General features: G+C 36.4%; 2 protein-coding genes across 3 annotated transcripts; both read left to right on the top strand.

The window, feature by feature from the left end:
- Nucleotides 1-1,156: 1,156 nt before the first annotated feature.
- Nucleotides 1,157-1,654, top strand: LOC113750307 (18.1 kDa class I heat shock protein-like). Its single transcript, XM_027294302.1, has one exon. The coding sequence runs from the start codon at nucleotides 1,157-1,159 to the stop codon at nucleotides 1,652-1,654; it is 498 nt and encodes a 165-aa protein (XP_027150103.1).
- A 4,882-nt stretch (nucleotides 1,655-6,536) lies between these two features.
- On the top strand, nucleotides 6,537-11,154 carry LOC113750206 (2,3-bisphosphoglycerate-dependent phosphoglycerate mutase). 2 transcript variants are annotated; one of them, XM_027294183.1, is made up of 10 exons: nucleotides 6,537-7,012; nucleotides 7,550-7,650; nucleotides 7,776-8,047; nucleotides 8,208-8,431; nucleotides 8,714-8,832; nucleotides 8,918-9,074; nucleotides 9,153-9,254; nucleotides 9,329-9,448; nucleotides 10,685-10,740; nucleotides 10,830-11,154. In XM_027294183.1, the coding sequence occupies exons 3-9, from the start codon at nucleotides 7,777-7,779 to the stop codon at nucleotides 10,727-10,729; spliced, it is 1,038 nt and encodes a 345-aa protein (XP_027149984.1). In that variant the 5' UTR covers nucleotides 6,537-7,012; nucleotides 7,550-7,650; nucleotide 7,776; the 3' UTR covers nucleotides 10,730-10,740; nucleotides 10,830-11,154. The 2 variants fall into 2 exon arrangements, with proteins under 2 accessions (XP_027149984.1, XP_027149983.1); XM_027294182.1 differs by lacking the exon at nucleotides 7,550-7,650 and having other exon boundaries at nucleotides 6,538-7,012.
- Nucleotides 11,155-16,143: the final 4,989 nt, after the last annotated feature.

Here is a 16,143-nt window from a genome sequence, read left to right as displayed (position 1 = left end):
CTTTGATCCGCATCTTAATCTTCTTGAACTAGGAACGGCAGATTCATCACCAATAATCTTTAATGTCTTGATTTAAAGCTTCACTTGAAAAACAAGGAACATTGAAACCCTAGGAATAAAGATCTCATTTGGATGCTCATATCATTTTTGTCCTATCTTCCTAAAGTTGATTGACTATTAGGTGTTTGGAAAAGTAAAAGATACAAAGAAAATAAAAAAGATAATGTGAAGGAAGTTTTTATCAGACCCAAATCTATAATTCTAAGAACTCTTTTCTCCAAAAAAATTTTCAAGTAAACCAAAATAGAAAGAAATTTATTTCCATTTTTAAGCAAAAAAAAAAAAAAATTACTAACTAAAAATGAGTGCTGCCCCTTTGCAAATTAAGGCCAAGGATCGTCAAGAAATTCCCATAAAGTAAATCAGGTTTGCCCACGAAGCAGCAGTTTGGGTTTAAATGGTTAAACTTCACCAAACTTCCACGTCCACTCGAGAAGTACTAAACCTAGGATAAATAGGATGTGGGATGGGTAAACTTGATACTCGTACTTTCGAGGATGATAGCCCCCCCGCCGTAATCAGTCAATTTGCCCCTCTTACATTGAGTAATTGCAAATTTGCAATTGAATTCAACCACAAATAATGTGTGTTTTTTTTTTCTTTAACAAATTAATTCAAGTTGATTATGGGTCATACTCCACTAGGCTCAACAACTGAACCCGATTACTTGTGCAGTGTCTACCAAACGAGGTAAAAAGCCACAAGACGAAGTAAATTTGGAGGATTGGCCCATAGTATATACCCAATGGAAGCCCGACATATTTGGGCTAATGATGCATTGGAAGTGAATGGAAATGGAAGTTGCTGGACCCAAAGGAGAGCCCGAATAAATAATGCAGAGAAAGAAGCACCTGGTAAATTCTCGAGTCTAACAGAAGAAGTCAGCAACATGATGATCGAAGCTTCTCCTCCATAATTCTTCACAGCTCGAGAAATTTCAAGAATTGCCTTCACCTTGGCTATAAATAAAGCATGAGGCCTGACCAAATCAAGTAAGGCAAAAGAATCCTTAAAGCAAGAGAAGCCCTCAATCGAAATCTTGTACAAACCAGCTCGTAGTACCTGGAACAGTACGATTTTTCTGGGAAATAGAAAGATGTCTGTATTTCCGCTGCAATCAATGCTGTTGAATACCTTCTCGTCCGAGTCTTCATGCTGCTCAATGGACTGGAAGGAAAGCCCAGAAGCCCACGTTTTCAAGTTTGATCTTCCGGGACTGACTAAAGAAGACGTGAAACTCCAAATTCACGACAACCAGGTTCTCCATTTAAGTGCTGACAGGAAAGATGAGGATGATCAGGAAACTGGTGAGGCTGATGATCGAAAGCGTGGTGGTGGTGAGTATAAGTGGCACTGCAAAGAGCGGATTTGTGGTGGGAGTTTCCAGAGGGAGTTTCGGTTGCCTGAAGATGCATTGGTTGATCAGATTAAGGCTTCAATGAGTGATGGGGTGTTGGTTGTTACCGTGCCTAAAGATCATCATTTGAAGAAGAAAAAGTTGAAGCACAGAGCAGTTGAAATTTCAGGTGTGGATGGCCGAAATGATGCTTCTTCTCCTAAAGGATTTGGAAGGTTTGTTTGCTGCAAAGCTTAGTGGGAAAATGGGCATTTGCCCAAAAGCACAAGATTCATGGGATTTGGTTATTCTCATCTGCATGTATATATAGTATATATTCAGGATTTGCTTTTCTATTTGATGTGTAAAGTGTAAACGTCTTTTTATTCGGTTGTATAGTTTAGGTGGATGATTCTGTTCGTAAGTAATTGCTTGAAGAAACCCATAGAAGAAAGAAAAAAAAGAGTTACAAATGTTTGTGCGATCTTGTTTGCATTTACGAACGGAGAAGAACGAATTTGATTTTGGAATTGTATAATTTTGCTTTATGCTTCTGCTTGATTCTTCGTATTATCACCTACAATTCAACATATATAAATTTCTTTTTAATATAACGGATGTTATTTTTCTCCTATTGAAGCTATCTAGAGTCCGTAAACTCTCCCTTGTCACCAAAAAAAAAAAAGAATAGTCGAAAGGCTTTAAGGCAGGAGCTCGAAGCAATCCGCTTAAACAACTCCAGTAGTTTTGTGGTTGCTTAGCGAAATCCCAATTATCAAGGACACTTGTATTTACTTGTTTTAACAGGAGAAAAAACTATCCGTGGATTCGTTGCTACTCTTTATCGACAATAAAAATGAAAATTATGAGCTTGTCACTCTACTTTCCAATTAATTTATTTCCTACAATTCTTGCAACCAGTCCCTAATATTCTCAAATGAGCATTATTACAAAACAAAATTGAAATGTTTTGGATGGAAAATGCATGCATATATACAATATGACCATCACTGACATTTTATTCGAAGTTGTTCGAGCTACCTAATGGGACAAACTTTTAGTACATGGTTTTATAGGAAATTGATCGAGGGATTTTTTTTTTTTTGGGGTTAACGCAAAGCCTTTAGTAGTAGCTCTGGCCAACTTCTCTAATGCCTTCCGTTCTTATTTTTACTCCTGCTCTTGTTTTTCAGCTATATGCTTTTCTAAAATTTTAGCCATTTCTTGTGAGTTATAGTGTGTTTGTAAGCAATTTTACACGTTCTCCTTTGCAGGGTGGAATGTAGAAACAAGGACAGCCAAAAGATCCTCTTTCCCCCAAGAAGGAATAACAGATTCAACTGCAAAATACAGAATTGTGATAAAGGAGAATCATGCGGATGAATTATGCGATGTGAAGCTAATTAGCAGCTCTGAACATGACTGTGCAACGCCAGATCCGGGCCGTGACCGTTCTCGTATCAGCCTCGCTACCCATAATGGCATGATTTCAAAGTATCGATTTGCTAATGCTTTAGGATTCTTGATGAAGTATCCCATATCGGTGGTGGAAAAGCAAAGGAAAAGGTTTAAGTACTTAGGTCCAATAATTACTTGGTAATTTGGATTAACTATTTTGGATCAGTGAATTTTGGCCAAAAAGTTACTTGAATCAGTCCTTAGATCGGGTTGTGATAGTTGTATTTGAGCGAATCCCCTAGGTTACTGGGGATAGGACAGGAAAAGGTTTAAATAATACTTAGAGTGCGTTTGATAAAACTGAAATCTGATATTTGAATATATTAAGTTGTTGAATTGTTAAATATTAAATCTAATACATTTGAGTGCATATCACATTCAATGATAAGTGAATAGCTAATCAATTAATTTTAGGAGCATATTTTGCCTATAAAATTTAGTGTCATTTAATTAATTGAAATATTAAATTTTTAGTTATCAAACGATCTGAATATCTAAATTTAGTAAATCTAAACAGTGAATTGGGTTATCAAATAGGGCCTTAAATACAATTGTTACTTTGTAATTTCCATTTTGGTCAATGAATTCTCATACAAAAGTTACATAAACCAACCCTTGTACCCAAATTGAGGGAAAAAATTCTCCACAAGTACATGGCACATGATGACTAAACTATATTAAAGCTCGACCCTCGTGGTACCAAAGGAAATAACTATTCTTTTTTTTTTGTTGATAATAAGGATATAACTATTCTTTATTTGGCCAGTTCATCAGTATTTGACTGGCCATTGTGCATTAAGACTTGGATGGATGGGCAGGGCGGAACTTTGGATCCTGGTCGCACTATCAATACTATTGGCTTATTTCTGCTCGTGCTAGCTGCATTTTCCTCAAGTTAGCAACGGCCATTTCCATGGCATGGTCAGCTCGTTTTGGGATTACTTAAATAACAGTTAGTACTATGTCAAGTTGAGCAATTGAGTACAATTTTCTACACTGCGAGCATGACCTTGTAGTTGGAATTATTCTGGAATAACAGATTATCCCTATCTTGTCATTTGTACATTAGTCAAAAGAATTAGTGGGTAAATAATTTTCTTTTGGACCCTTAAAACTCTAAGAGCATCACTTGTCTGCTATATCTCGTTAGTTTTAACAATTCTGTTATGTTTTATAAGATGAAGTGTCCAAAATTAGAATTTAAGAATTAAATTAGCATTTGGGATTCTCAGTGCCCATTTTTCAATAACAATTCAATGCCAACTTCTATATTTACGCCAATGTTCTATTATTTAAATTGTCATATGCTATTTATTTAAGTTTTCTTTACGTTCACGTGATAAGTGGGTTTGATACTGAATTTAGCACCGAATAATGACACGGAGAATCTAAATCGGTGCATTAGATACCCTCCTCGCAAGCGTCTTGAATCAACAAGGCATCATAGCTTAGAGTAGACCAAGAAAACATGCATCCCACTCGTGGTGAATTACATCTTGGCCTTCTCCTTCATTGCTGTGCATTACATAAAGCTTGAAACTTTTCTGTCAAAGAGGCGATCCATGTATTAGTCTAGTCTTTAACTTTTCTTGACAACATATTCATTGCCATTCGCATGCATGTGTTTCACTTCTTTTTTTTTTTCGGAGACGATAAATCTAATCTATCCTATACTAAGGGGAAGGGGGCGGACCTAAGAAGGTCCAGGGATAATCCAGAGGGGACTGAATCACCACCGGACCAGACGAGTGCACAGCACACCCACCTGAATTTTTTTTAAAACAAGCCATTTAAATGTGGCATTTTTTGGTGGGAGGCAAGGACCCCACCAACTAGGTGGTGGCCACTGAGCCAATGGCCAAGTGGTTCATGCATGTGTTTCACATGGCGTGATGGTTTCTTAAATAATTTGTCCAAATTTTGATTCATCCTACTATTCTAGTACTTGAAAGTTTGAAACTTCTTCCATGAAAAATATGCGAGAGTATATTCTCCTGAACATCCTCTCAATTTGGTAACTGTTAAGCCCGTGCCGAACGTTTGAATCTATAAATACCACACGTCTCGACCAATTTCAAAAACTTCACGCGGAGTATTTTACAATAATTGCGAGAGGGGGTTGTTGGGATCTTAAGACCACCTTCAAAGTTGGTAGCGTTACTTAATTAAGCACGTGATGTCGACCGGTACACGCAGCCACAAGGGGGCAATGAGGGTTGGACTTTGGAGTTAGGTAAATGCTAATTTGGATTTTGAGGGCTTTCAAGAGCTGCTGAGTTCAGTATTGTCTACACAAAATTTGTTGGATGGTTGAGACTTAAAAATTGAATCCGTTAGGTCCCCTAGGACTCCGAAAGGTCTGGTTAGAAACTTTCCATGATTTGGTTGGAAGAAGGATAAAAACAATTATCATTTTACAACTGTTCCTAAATAGTGTAACATATTTTTGAATAACATTTGACTCTTTTTTAACTATTTGTGTATGATAGACACGCAAATATTGTATATGAAATTTACATGAACAATATTGTAAAGTTGTACAAACAGTTGATAATGAAACGTAACTCGTTCAAATGCAATTATATCGTTAAGAAATAATTGTGGTGACAACCGTTCTTTCCCTCTTCCGGTTTAATGATGGTTCTAATACTTAGGGCGCGTTTTGATAAAATTGAATTCTGAAATCTAAAATCTAAAGTCCGAATTCATTAAGTTATTGAATTGTTACGTATTAAATCTAATATATTTGAGTGCATATCGTATTCAGTTATTATTTATTTTTTAGAGCAAATTTTGTTTAGAAAATTCAGTGTCATTTAATTAATTTAAAATGTTTAATTTTTTATTATTAAATGATTTGAATATATTAATATCTAAATTTATTAAATTTAAGTGCTGAATTGAGTTATCAAAGGCCTTTAGAGTGAGGTTTAGCGAGGAGCATTGAAATTTTATACTCGTTATTCCTAAGTTGTATTGTATTGAAAGAGAAAAGAAAAGGAAATTGTGATGGAAAGGGTCGGAAATGTACCCGAAGTAGGGCTGCAAACGAATCGAGCCGCTCGCGAGCGGCTCGAGTCAAGCTCGAGTCGAGTTCGAGCCGGCTCGAGTCAAACTCGAACTCAGAATATTAAGCTCGTTAGCTCGTGAGCTCGAGCTCGGCTCGACTTGATTCGAGTCGAGCTCGAGCTTGAAAATTGCCGGCTCATCGAGTTCGAGTTTGATAAAATTCAGTCGAGACTCGGTTCGATTAGTTCAAAACTCGACTCGACTCGGCTCGTTTGCAACCCTAACCCGAAGTTGACCGGACGAAGTAGTTGAAAATTACGCAAGGGACACATCGACCTTCTGTTTCTGTAGATGAAATAAGATGAACAATAAAACTTAAAAAGAGGGTTGCATAATTGCGGGCTTATTATAGCTCGCACCATATTACTCACCACAAGGCGACAGGAAAGGAACGAAGAAAAAAGGAACAAAAAGTGAAATAGGAAAGAGAAACTCCACCCTGAAAAAAATAAATAAATACTGCAGGAAAGAGTAGCAGCTCCCACGGCAGCGCAGAAAATGACATACCTACCAAAACCAAGACGCTGAGAAACCAGAAATGAGAAAATCAGTATGCGAATTTTGGGACTACAGACTATAATTCCACGTACGCCTGGCTTTTTCCCTGTCATTAGTCACAACCAACAGCAAATTGCCAACTATGATTAAAAGCCTAAAAGGTCGGTGTGAAAATAAAATAAAAGCTGCTTGGCATCTTGTGATCCCTTTCTAATAACAACCGATTTCTCCCAAGAGTATATACCCTTTCTTGACCTTGGAAATCAATTCAAATATAGCGCAGAAGTGTGAAAACTTAGAAAACAATAGCGTTTATGTTATGACACCTGAGCTCTAGCTTAAATGCAAATGTAAGAAGGGATAATTTTTTCCATCTCCTTCTCCGCCAACTTTTCTTGTTGTAACAAGCTTTCACTTTCCTTTCCACCCAAAAATCTTGGAAATTTAGGAAAGGAAAGATTTTGGGACATTTTATTTTGGTTTTGGTTTCGGTTTCTTGATTTCTTCCCTGCCTCGGTTTCTCCGAACCCCGCTTCAGTAGCATTCATCAAATATTGATTCTTTCCATCTGGCTTGGCCCTTGTTATAAAGGTAAGATCATCCCGGTTATATTCATTTTTCTTCATCATTTGCAGTTTTATCTTGATATTAGCTTTATTGGGTTCTTCTTTTATAGCCTAATCTTATTTCATCAAGTGAGTTTTGCACCCAATAAATTTTAGTATTTTATGGTGGCGTTCTTTCTTAATTTCTGTTTTTCCCTGTATGGTGATTCTTTTGCTTCTTTGACATTCGTTTTTCAGAACATGTTTCTGAGCTTCTTATTACATGCATTTTTCATATTAGTTGTTGTTGAATTTCTTTTAGATCTGAGGCTGTTTCAAAATTTTTTTTTTCTTGTTCTCGTTGGAATTGGATTGATGAGTATTTCCAGACTGATTTATGCTGGAAAAATTTAGCATGTTGGTAAAACTTCGCAGTCTTTTCCCTTTCCTCCACCTGGTATGTTCCTTTTAGCCCCTTTTCTTGCTATAGGAAAAATAACCAAAAATCAACCAACCATAACTACTATAGGATCTTGTTTAGAGTAACTAAGTTTCGCTAATTTGGTAGAATTAATTTGAACAGGTACTATTTGATTCTTCTGAAGGTGTTTTTTCAGCGAGGGAGGGTTGGGAAGGAAGAAGAAAGGGGGACGGGAAAAAAGGCCATTGACCACTAGGCTATCTGTCAGATTGTCCTTTGCAGTTTATATCCTTCTTTTGTTCCTGCATTGTTTGTTAATTTGATATTTGATGTTCATTTCGTTTTCTTGAACTTGGTTTGAGTCCTTATTATTTTCACTTGTTCTTAGGATGGCCACCACAGTGTTTCAGCAAGCTCTTGGGACTCTTGAATCCCACAGTTGCTTGAGTAGTTCTGGATTTCGCCATGAGTGTGGAAGTGCTTCAGTGAAGTTGATCTCAAAGGATTTCAAGGTTGATATTGCCCTGATGAGAAGAGGAAACTATTGCTCTAAAAAGAGAAGTTTCAGTCTAATTCAAGCCTCAACTTCTCAAACAACTGTCTTTGACCCTGTGTCTTCTCCATTGCACAAGACAGCCAATGACTCAAAGAAGAAGCCGAGTATGATCAATGTCTCTAGCATTATAATTGCTTTTTTGTAATCATCCCATGATTATTGATGGAAGTCACAATGAATCTTTGGCCCTTGACATGATTAAGTTTTGGCTAACACCTAAATAAAGTGGGGTATCTCTAGTCTTATGTCTTTGTTTCTCCTCAGGTGAAGCAGCTCTGATCCTGATTAGGCATGGTGAGTCTATGTGGAATGAGAAAAACCTGTTCACTGGCTGTGTTGATGTTCCATTGACAAAAAAAGGTGTTGAAGAGGCAATTGAAGCGGGAAAAAGAATCAGCAATATACCTATTGACTTGATTTATACATCTGCTTTGATTCGTGCACAGATGACTGCTATGCTAGCCATGACCCAGCACCGACGCAAGAAGGTAAGTTGGGAAAGTATCATGCATGAGTTATAAACTTCATGTTTCCTCATTGCTTGATAATATTGTGTAAGAAGGATTAAATGGTTGTATCTCTGGGGCGTGCTTCTTGCAAGAATGTATTTTCCACTTGCTTTTGTTCCATGCTCAAGTTGAGTCAGGGCGACTTAGGATCTGTGGTGTATTTTTTTATTTCCTACAGAAGAAGTTCCTTTTTTAATTAATTTTTATCCAGATGTTGTCCTTGACTTTATTTTTTTTGGGGACTTACCCATCTCAATGCAGGTTCCAATCATTCAACATGAAGAGAATGAGCAGGCAAGAGCTTGGAGTCAAATTTTTAGTGAAGAGACCAACAAACAGTGTATTCCTGTTATAACAGCATGGCAATTGAATGAAAGGATGTAAGAATACTTATTTGCATTTGTGGTGATGTATCGTTGACATTGTCATTTCCTATGTTTGATACTGAGTTGTATGTACTTCCAGGTATGGGGAACTGCAGGGTCTAAATAAGCAGGAAACAGCAGATAAATATGGGAAGGAAAAAGTTCAAGAGTGGCGCCGTAGTTATGATATACCTCCACCAAATGGCGAGAGCTTAGAGATGTGTGCTGAGAGAGCCGTTGCCTACTTCCAAGAACATGTACTCTTTCAGTTAGACTATGTCAATTATATCCTATAGTTAGCTATTCTTTTGTGACTTGACAGTGATATTCTGCAGATTGAACCCCAACTTCAGTCTGGGAAAAATGTAATGATTGCGGCCCATGGGAACTCATTGAGATCAATCATCATGTATCTTGACAAGCTGACTTCTCAAGAGGTGAAGAGTCAACTGATTGGTTCATTCTCTTCAATTTTTCAGAGCAAGAATAATAGTTGCCTTTCCATTTTCAGGTTATAAGTTTGGAACTCTCTACTGGTATACCCATGCTTTACATATTCAAGGAGGGAAGCTTTATTCGAAGGGGAAGTCCAGTGGCACCAACTGAGGCGGGGGTTTATGCTTATACTAAGGTGTGCAATTAGGAATTTTAGCATTTTTACCTGTTATCTTCAAAATTTGCAGCTTTTGTGTGTGCATGTGCGTGTGAAAGAACATGGAAAAGAAAAGTAGAAAAAATAAGAGGAACAAAGAGAAGTAGGATTTGGAAAAGTTCTTTTGAAGGAGTTCAGGCTAAAAGAACACATTCATATGTGTGTGTTTTTTATGTGCATAACTTTTCTTGTTTCGGTGTGCATATGTACATATGTATGATTTATTAGGTCGAAGCAGAGAGATATATAAAAAGAAATGGCTTGTTTCGGTAAATACCAGGATGTTTCATCAATTTCCCTTTCGACCTTTTCAATTTCATATATCTAGATTTTTAAGGAATTAGCAGATCTTATGGATGGTTTTACTCTAATTAGATTAACAAAATAAGTTCTGGTTGTCCGTTTTACTATTGGATTTAAAAGCATGTTGTATTCAATGAACAGAAAGTGCTAATTGTAGCTAAACTATGGAAAGGAATAACAATTAAGAAAAAACATTGACAACTGCCAACTAGGACTGAAGACCTTGGTGTTAAAATAGAATTTTGGTAATCGTTTCTAGCTGTTGTTGCAGGCTGCAGGTTGCCTGTGGTACTGCTTTGCTTCTCGTGATTAATGTTGCGTGCAGATCAATGCTCTTCTGCTTTTTCATAAATATCCTTATGCTTTCTTTATTTAGGAAATATATAGTGGGCATGTACCTTGGTGCACTATGAATTGTGACTAATGAGTTACACATAAATATTGGAGAGACTCACTTATAGTTTGAGTTGATGCATTACCACGGAGTGTTGGTGCTGGACTTTCATAAAAGATGCTTACAAATTCTAGATGCAGTAGAGGTAGTCAGTGGGATAAAGTTTCCTTATGGTTGGCCGGTAAGTTGAATACCTGGTATTGCAGATCAAGTTTGACATCAATCTTAGATTTGTAGATTATAGAAGAAAACTGCTGTATTCAATCAAAGTAGCCAAATGGTGGTGCTTTAGTGAAAATTAGAGAATGATGCTTGTCTTTGTGTGTGTTTCTGTATGTGTGTTTGTGAGGGAGAGGTGATATGTGCACACACACACACACTGCACGTGTCCTATATGTGATTCTGTTTATTTCTTGCATTGCTTCGCATTTTTAATCTGAAATGGACTCCACGAATAGCTGTCATTATAGCGCTGATGATGTTTGTGGTATCTTCACATTTTGCCCTCTTCTTTGCAGCGCTTGGCCCAATATAGGCAGAGGTTAGATGAGATGCTTCAATAATGTGGCAGAAGGTACTGCTTGTATATTTAATGATAGAGCAATATTATTTTAACTCATGTAAATATTACCCCCATGCTTGATACAAATCATGTTTTTGCAGGATTTTTGCTTAATGTTTGATATGAAGATGCACAGTCCATGCACAACCTGAGAGGATTTAGGATTACTTTACCCAAATCTAGGTTTAAAAAATAATGTGTTGTAGTTTCTGCCTAGCCCCATGTAGTCAGCTACCTACTAGTTTGTATACTCTTTCCTGTGTACCAATCATGGCTCTGGATCAAAAGGTACGGTTTAGGTGTGTTTTTAAGTGATGTTTGATATGTAAAAGAAATCCTGGACTCTTGATGATAACTGATACATTTTTTTGTTTCTTTTACTACTATTTGCATATTTAGATTGCGGGGAACCCTGCTATTGATTGAGCTTTGCTCGAGTCTGCTATATATTCTCTTCTTGATTGGTTGTATTGCTTCAGAGTTCACTTGGTTGAGGTGATTCCACTGAAACCAATGTATGAAACTCCTCAGAGCACATTGTTCTTGACACAATGGTTAATGAATATAAGCCAGGCTGCAAACATGAATGAACAGTGTGAAATGTTAGGAATATGTCGCCCTGGGCAAAGTTGAGCCTCCTCAGAGGGTCCTCCCATCTTTTAACATTAAACCCCTTATCGAAGGACCCTATATGTCGCAAGTGCAATTGCGGAGATTAATTTGAATACAAATTAATCATGGGATTTATCTAAATTAGAATGGATGATCTGGACCGTCAATCTATCGACCGTCTCCACTGCAGGTGCAATTGCGGAGAATCCGAATCCAACTGTATAATTTTAACCAAAAAAAAAAAAAAGAATCCAACTATACAGGGAATGTCCAAAGCTGGGCCTCTTCCCGTCTAACATGACGTCGGCACCAGTTCACTTAAGTAGGGCTTTCAACAATTTTTTTTTTTGTAACCGGAACATGCACACCAAATCAGAGGAATGCATCACGGCCCTATGCAGTGACCCCGAGCGAGTCACGGGAGTTTAAGTTCAGGGTAAGATTCGAACCAAAAATCTCAAGAGTCCTTAAGAGCTCGCTTACTGTTGGATCATCTAGGGATGTGCAAAATTGAAAAATTTCGATCTACCGACCGAATTCGAATTGAATTCAGAATTTTCAAAATTGGTAAATTGGAAATCGGAATCGAATTCAGGTTTTTCGAATTCATATATTTCGAATTTGGTTCGAATTCGGTAATGGAGTTTTTCAAATCGGAATTCAAATTCCGATTTCGATTTCAAATTCATTTTTAATATATAAATATATTTTTTATACATGTAATATAAAATTTATATTATATAATATTATATAAATTTTATATTATATAATATAATATTATAAATTTTATATTATATAATAATATATAAATTTTTCCAAATTCGGTGAAATCGGAATTTACTGAATTCCGAATTGAATTCGGTACGAATTCGAATTCAGAATTGATGAATTCGAAATCGAATTCGGTCAAATTATCAAATAACAAAATTTTGAAAAATTCCGAATTCAAACTTCCGAATTATCGATTTTGAATTCGATGCACACCCCTAGGATCACCCCTGTGAGGGCGAGCTTTCAACAATTTGTCTAATGATATTATGTATTTATCTAGAAACATTAGTCTGTTTGAAACCTCAGGTTTTTTGCAAGTTTGTATGATACTAGTTTTTTAACAACTTTTGCTACAGGAATCCCAAAAAACTTATCAAAAATTTTAACCTACACACTTCAAAATATCTAATACACAAAAAATTTTCCTTCAACTTTTCTTCTTTTTCCTCCCTCACCCAACCCATCACGTCCTCCGTTGCCAACCACCACCTCCATCACTGCTCCCGGCGTCGGTCACCTATTCCGGCACTGATTCCAGTGTCGGCCTTCCTCTTTTTTTTTTTTCTCCTCCCTCTCCCTCCCCCGCCCCCTTCTCCATCCCGCTAGCTGCGATCTGGTCGCATGACCAGATCGCAAAGGGGAAGGGAGAGGGGGGCGACCAGATCGCAGCTAAGGAAGGGGGAGGGTGGCGGGGGAGGGGAGGAGAGAGGGAGAGAAAAAGGTAAAAAAAAAAAATTTAATCCATGGCTTCCATTACTCTGGCGTCGGAGTGCGAGAGGGAGGGGAAAGGAGAGGAAGAGAGGGAGAGGGAGAAGAGGGAAAGAGAAAGGAAAAAAGAAATTTTCCCATGACTGTTGGGTGACCAGATCGCAACTAGGGGGAGGGGGAGGGTGGCGAGAAAGGGGGAGGAGAGTGGGGAGAGAAAAAGCAAAAGAAAAAAATCCATGGCTGGAAGTTCTCATGGCTGCTAAGTGCGACGAGGATGGGGGAGGAGAGGGAGAGAGGGAGAGGGAGAGGGAGAAGAGGGGGGAGAGAAAAAGGGAAAAAATACTTTTCCCATGGCTGCTGGTTTTTGCCAGTCAGAGGCAGAGGTGCCGGGGGAGGGGGAAGGGAAAAGAAGAAGAGAGGAAAGAAAAGAAAGAAAGAAAAAAGTTTTTCATCCTAAAAATTTTTCTTACAACTTCTATAGTAATTTACAGTAAAGTTTTAGACAAATACCCAAAAAACTTACCTTCCAAATGGGATCCATATTTGCTCAAATCTTAACTACCTTTTTTAAAAACTTTTTTTTTTTTATCTTTTCAAGGCATTCATATGCTTATCAGTCTTAAATACAAAATCAAGTTGTTAATTTTTAAAACATTAAAAATTATTCTCCTCCTCCTCTTTTTTTTCTTTTTTCTCCATCTCTTTAAATTTTCCTTCCCTCACAAATAGAACATCTTTTTAATTTTCAAAACATAAAAAATTATTCGTCTTATTCTCTCTAACTTTTCCATCCCTCGCAAACGAAATATCTTCAAAACATCTTCTTCCTTGGGAGGAGGGAGAAGGGTTATAAATGAGTCAAGTCGAATCGGATTTTGGCATAATCGAGTTGAATCTCGACTTAATTTTACCAAATTCAAACACAAACTTGAACTCGACGAGTTTTCAATATAAAGTTCAACGTCGAACTTGACTTCAAATTCGAGGCAAGTCAAACTCGAGTTTGAGTTATTTGAGCTTAAAAAAATAAAAATAATTATTTTATTTTTAAAAAAAATGGATAAGATAGTCATTTTTTCTTAACAAATAATAAAATATTAGGTCATCAGTTCTACATCAAATATCTAACTTAAAAAAAAAAAATCTTTTTCTTGTGTCGTCACCGTAGCAACTACTTCAAAACAAGAATCCAAAGTCTGTAAAATGTCTTCATAATAATAGAAAGATTGTTGAAGTAAGGTTTGACGAAGGTCTTGATATATTCATAAAGGTAAAATTACTTCTTGGGTGCATTGATTCTTATTGTTTGATCACTATAACTGTCAAATTCGTACTTGTTGATTGTCTTGAGTTTTTGTTCGACAGAGGCATTGGCTTTGCAGAGTAAGGAGGCAGGCCTTATGGTGCAGTACAACTAAAAGGCACTTTCTATATGCAGGTTACTGTGTATTGCTCATTGTATTTCAGTTTTTTCAATTCAGTGGTTATCCAATATGTCCTTAATCTAGGTGGTTTTGATCGGGCTTAATTTATGTAATGAGGTTGGAATGAGCTACTTATTGTAGCATACTTTCAATTTAATCTGTTTCTTGGGTTAGATACTTGTGTTGGTACTAGTTGAAATACTTTCTTTGTTGTATAAGTCTAGCAAATACTAGTGTTTATGAAATATTATTTGAAATATGTCCCACTCATTGTTTTAGTTTGACTTTAAATATCAATGCAAATTGAAATTGTGAAATGTGGCAAGATAGTAGATAGGAGATGGAGAGGCATGAATCAAGGAACGGAATTTCTAATGTTCTGTGAACTTTTATTTCATTTCCAGCTGCCATACATCTGTGAATCTCATCTTCGATTTTAATAGCCATCTAAAAACAATAGAGCTCAATTGCAATGATTGCAGTAAAAAATTGTTAATATATATTCTTGAAACTTGCTTTATATTCCTTAGACCTGCACTCTACTATCATACATTATGCTATATATTGCCACTTCCAATTTTACTTCTCAATTCGAAACTTATACATGATGTTTTCAAAGGACCTTAATGTAAAAGTATAGTGATTAGTTATGCTTCTAATATTAATGTAAGGATATTTTAAAAAAACAGTAAATTAGATTTACTCTTATGACAAAGTTAACTAATTTTTCTTAAATTGTGTGAAAAAAATTAAAACTATTCAAGTAGGATGGAGGGAGTATTTATTTTGATTGCCTAATGACTACGAATCAGGCAACTTTCACCCCAAAATTTCTCTATTTCTCCAATCAATAATTCTTGTAAAAACAAAAATAGAATATTTATATTACACTCCCCATTTTGATTTGATCCGCTAAGGTTAGTCTAGTTTTGATTCTATTTTCAATTATAAGATTAGGTGATCAGGTTTTGGATTAGTTTTGGAAGTCGGAAGCCATTTTCTAAATGTTGACAGAGTCTTGTAGTGCATTTCCAAATATTTCGAAACTATAGAGCTCAATCATGATGGTTTCAGTAAAAAGTTGTGAATGATAATTGATTTATATTCCTGCAACTTACTTTATATTACTCAAACTCGCACCCAAATTATATATATATAAATTCCTCACCTCTAATTTTAATTCTTGATTTAAAACTCATACAAACTTACTCTTGATTTAATTCTTGCAAAAACAACTTTATCAAAATAGGGTTAAACAATTATGTTTGCATAAGAAAGCTCGCAATTATAGCAAGACCAAGCACCAAAATAGAGGACACATAATCTAAAGACCAAAAGGTACAAAATTTTTACACGCAAGACTTTAGCGCTTAATATATGTTAAGAAGATTTAAGATACATATAGTATGCTCCATAATGTAACATCTTCGAAACCCAAAAACTAACATGTCAGCTATTAATTACTACTGAAAATGGTAAAAAAGGTTTAGACTATTCCACTTCAAATCTTCAGAATTCTGGAAAATGTCATCGATAAGATTCCTTCCAATCTGCAAGGTGAGCCACCAGAGATTCAAGATCTCAGCAATTTATCTGAATCTCAAAAAGGTTATCCAGGTTTTAATGTACTTCTGTGGACAAACCAAAATAGATGTCAAAGACGAGCAGGATATGAAAGTGATTCTCAAGCTCAGGGACCTTGGTTGGGTCAATGATACGAACTTGCCTGAAGGTATGAATTCGTATCCTACACGGTCCAGATCTAGATGAAGAAAATCAAGTTGATTGAAGAACCTTGACCCTTCTAGAACCACCAAGTTATGAACTAAGAAAATTTCTCAACCCACAACTTTCTTAGTAGCAACATTCTTCACCATCGCACCGGTAATGAATGAAACTA

This window comes from Coffea eugenioides, chromosome 10 (assembly GCF_003713205.1).
Source record: "Coffea eugenioides isolate CCC68of chromosome 10, Ceug_1.0, whole genome shotgun sequence".
NCBI lineage: Eukaryota > Viridiplantae > Streptophyta > Magnoliopsida > Gentianales > Rubiaceae > Coffea > Coffea eugenioides.
The sequence above is the reverse complement of the archived record's forward strand: the minus strand, read 5'-3'. Positions and strand labels throughout refer to the sequence as shown.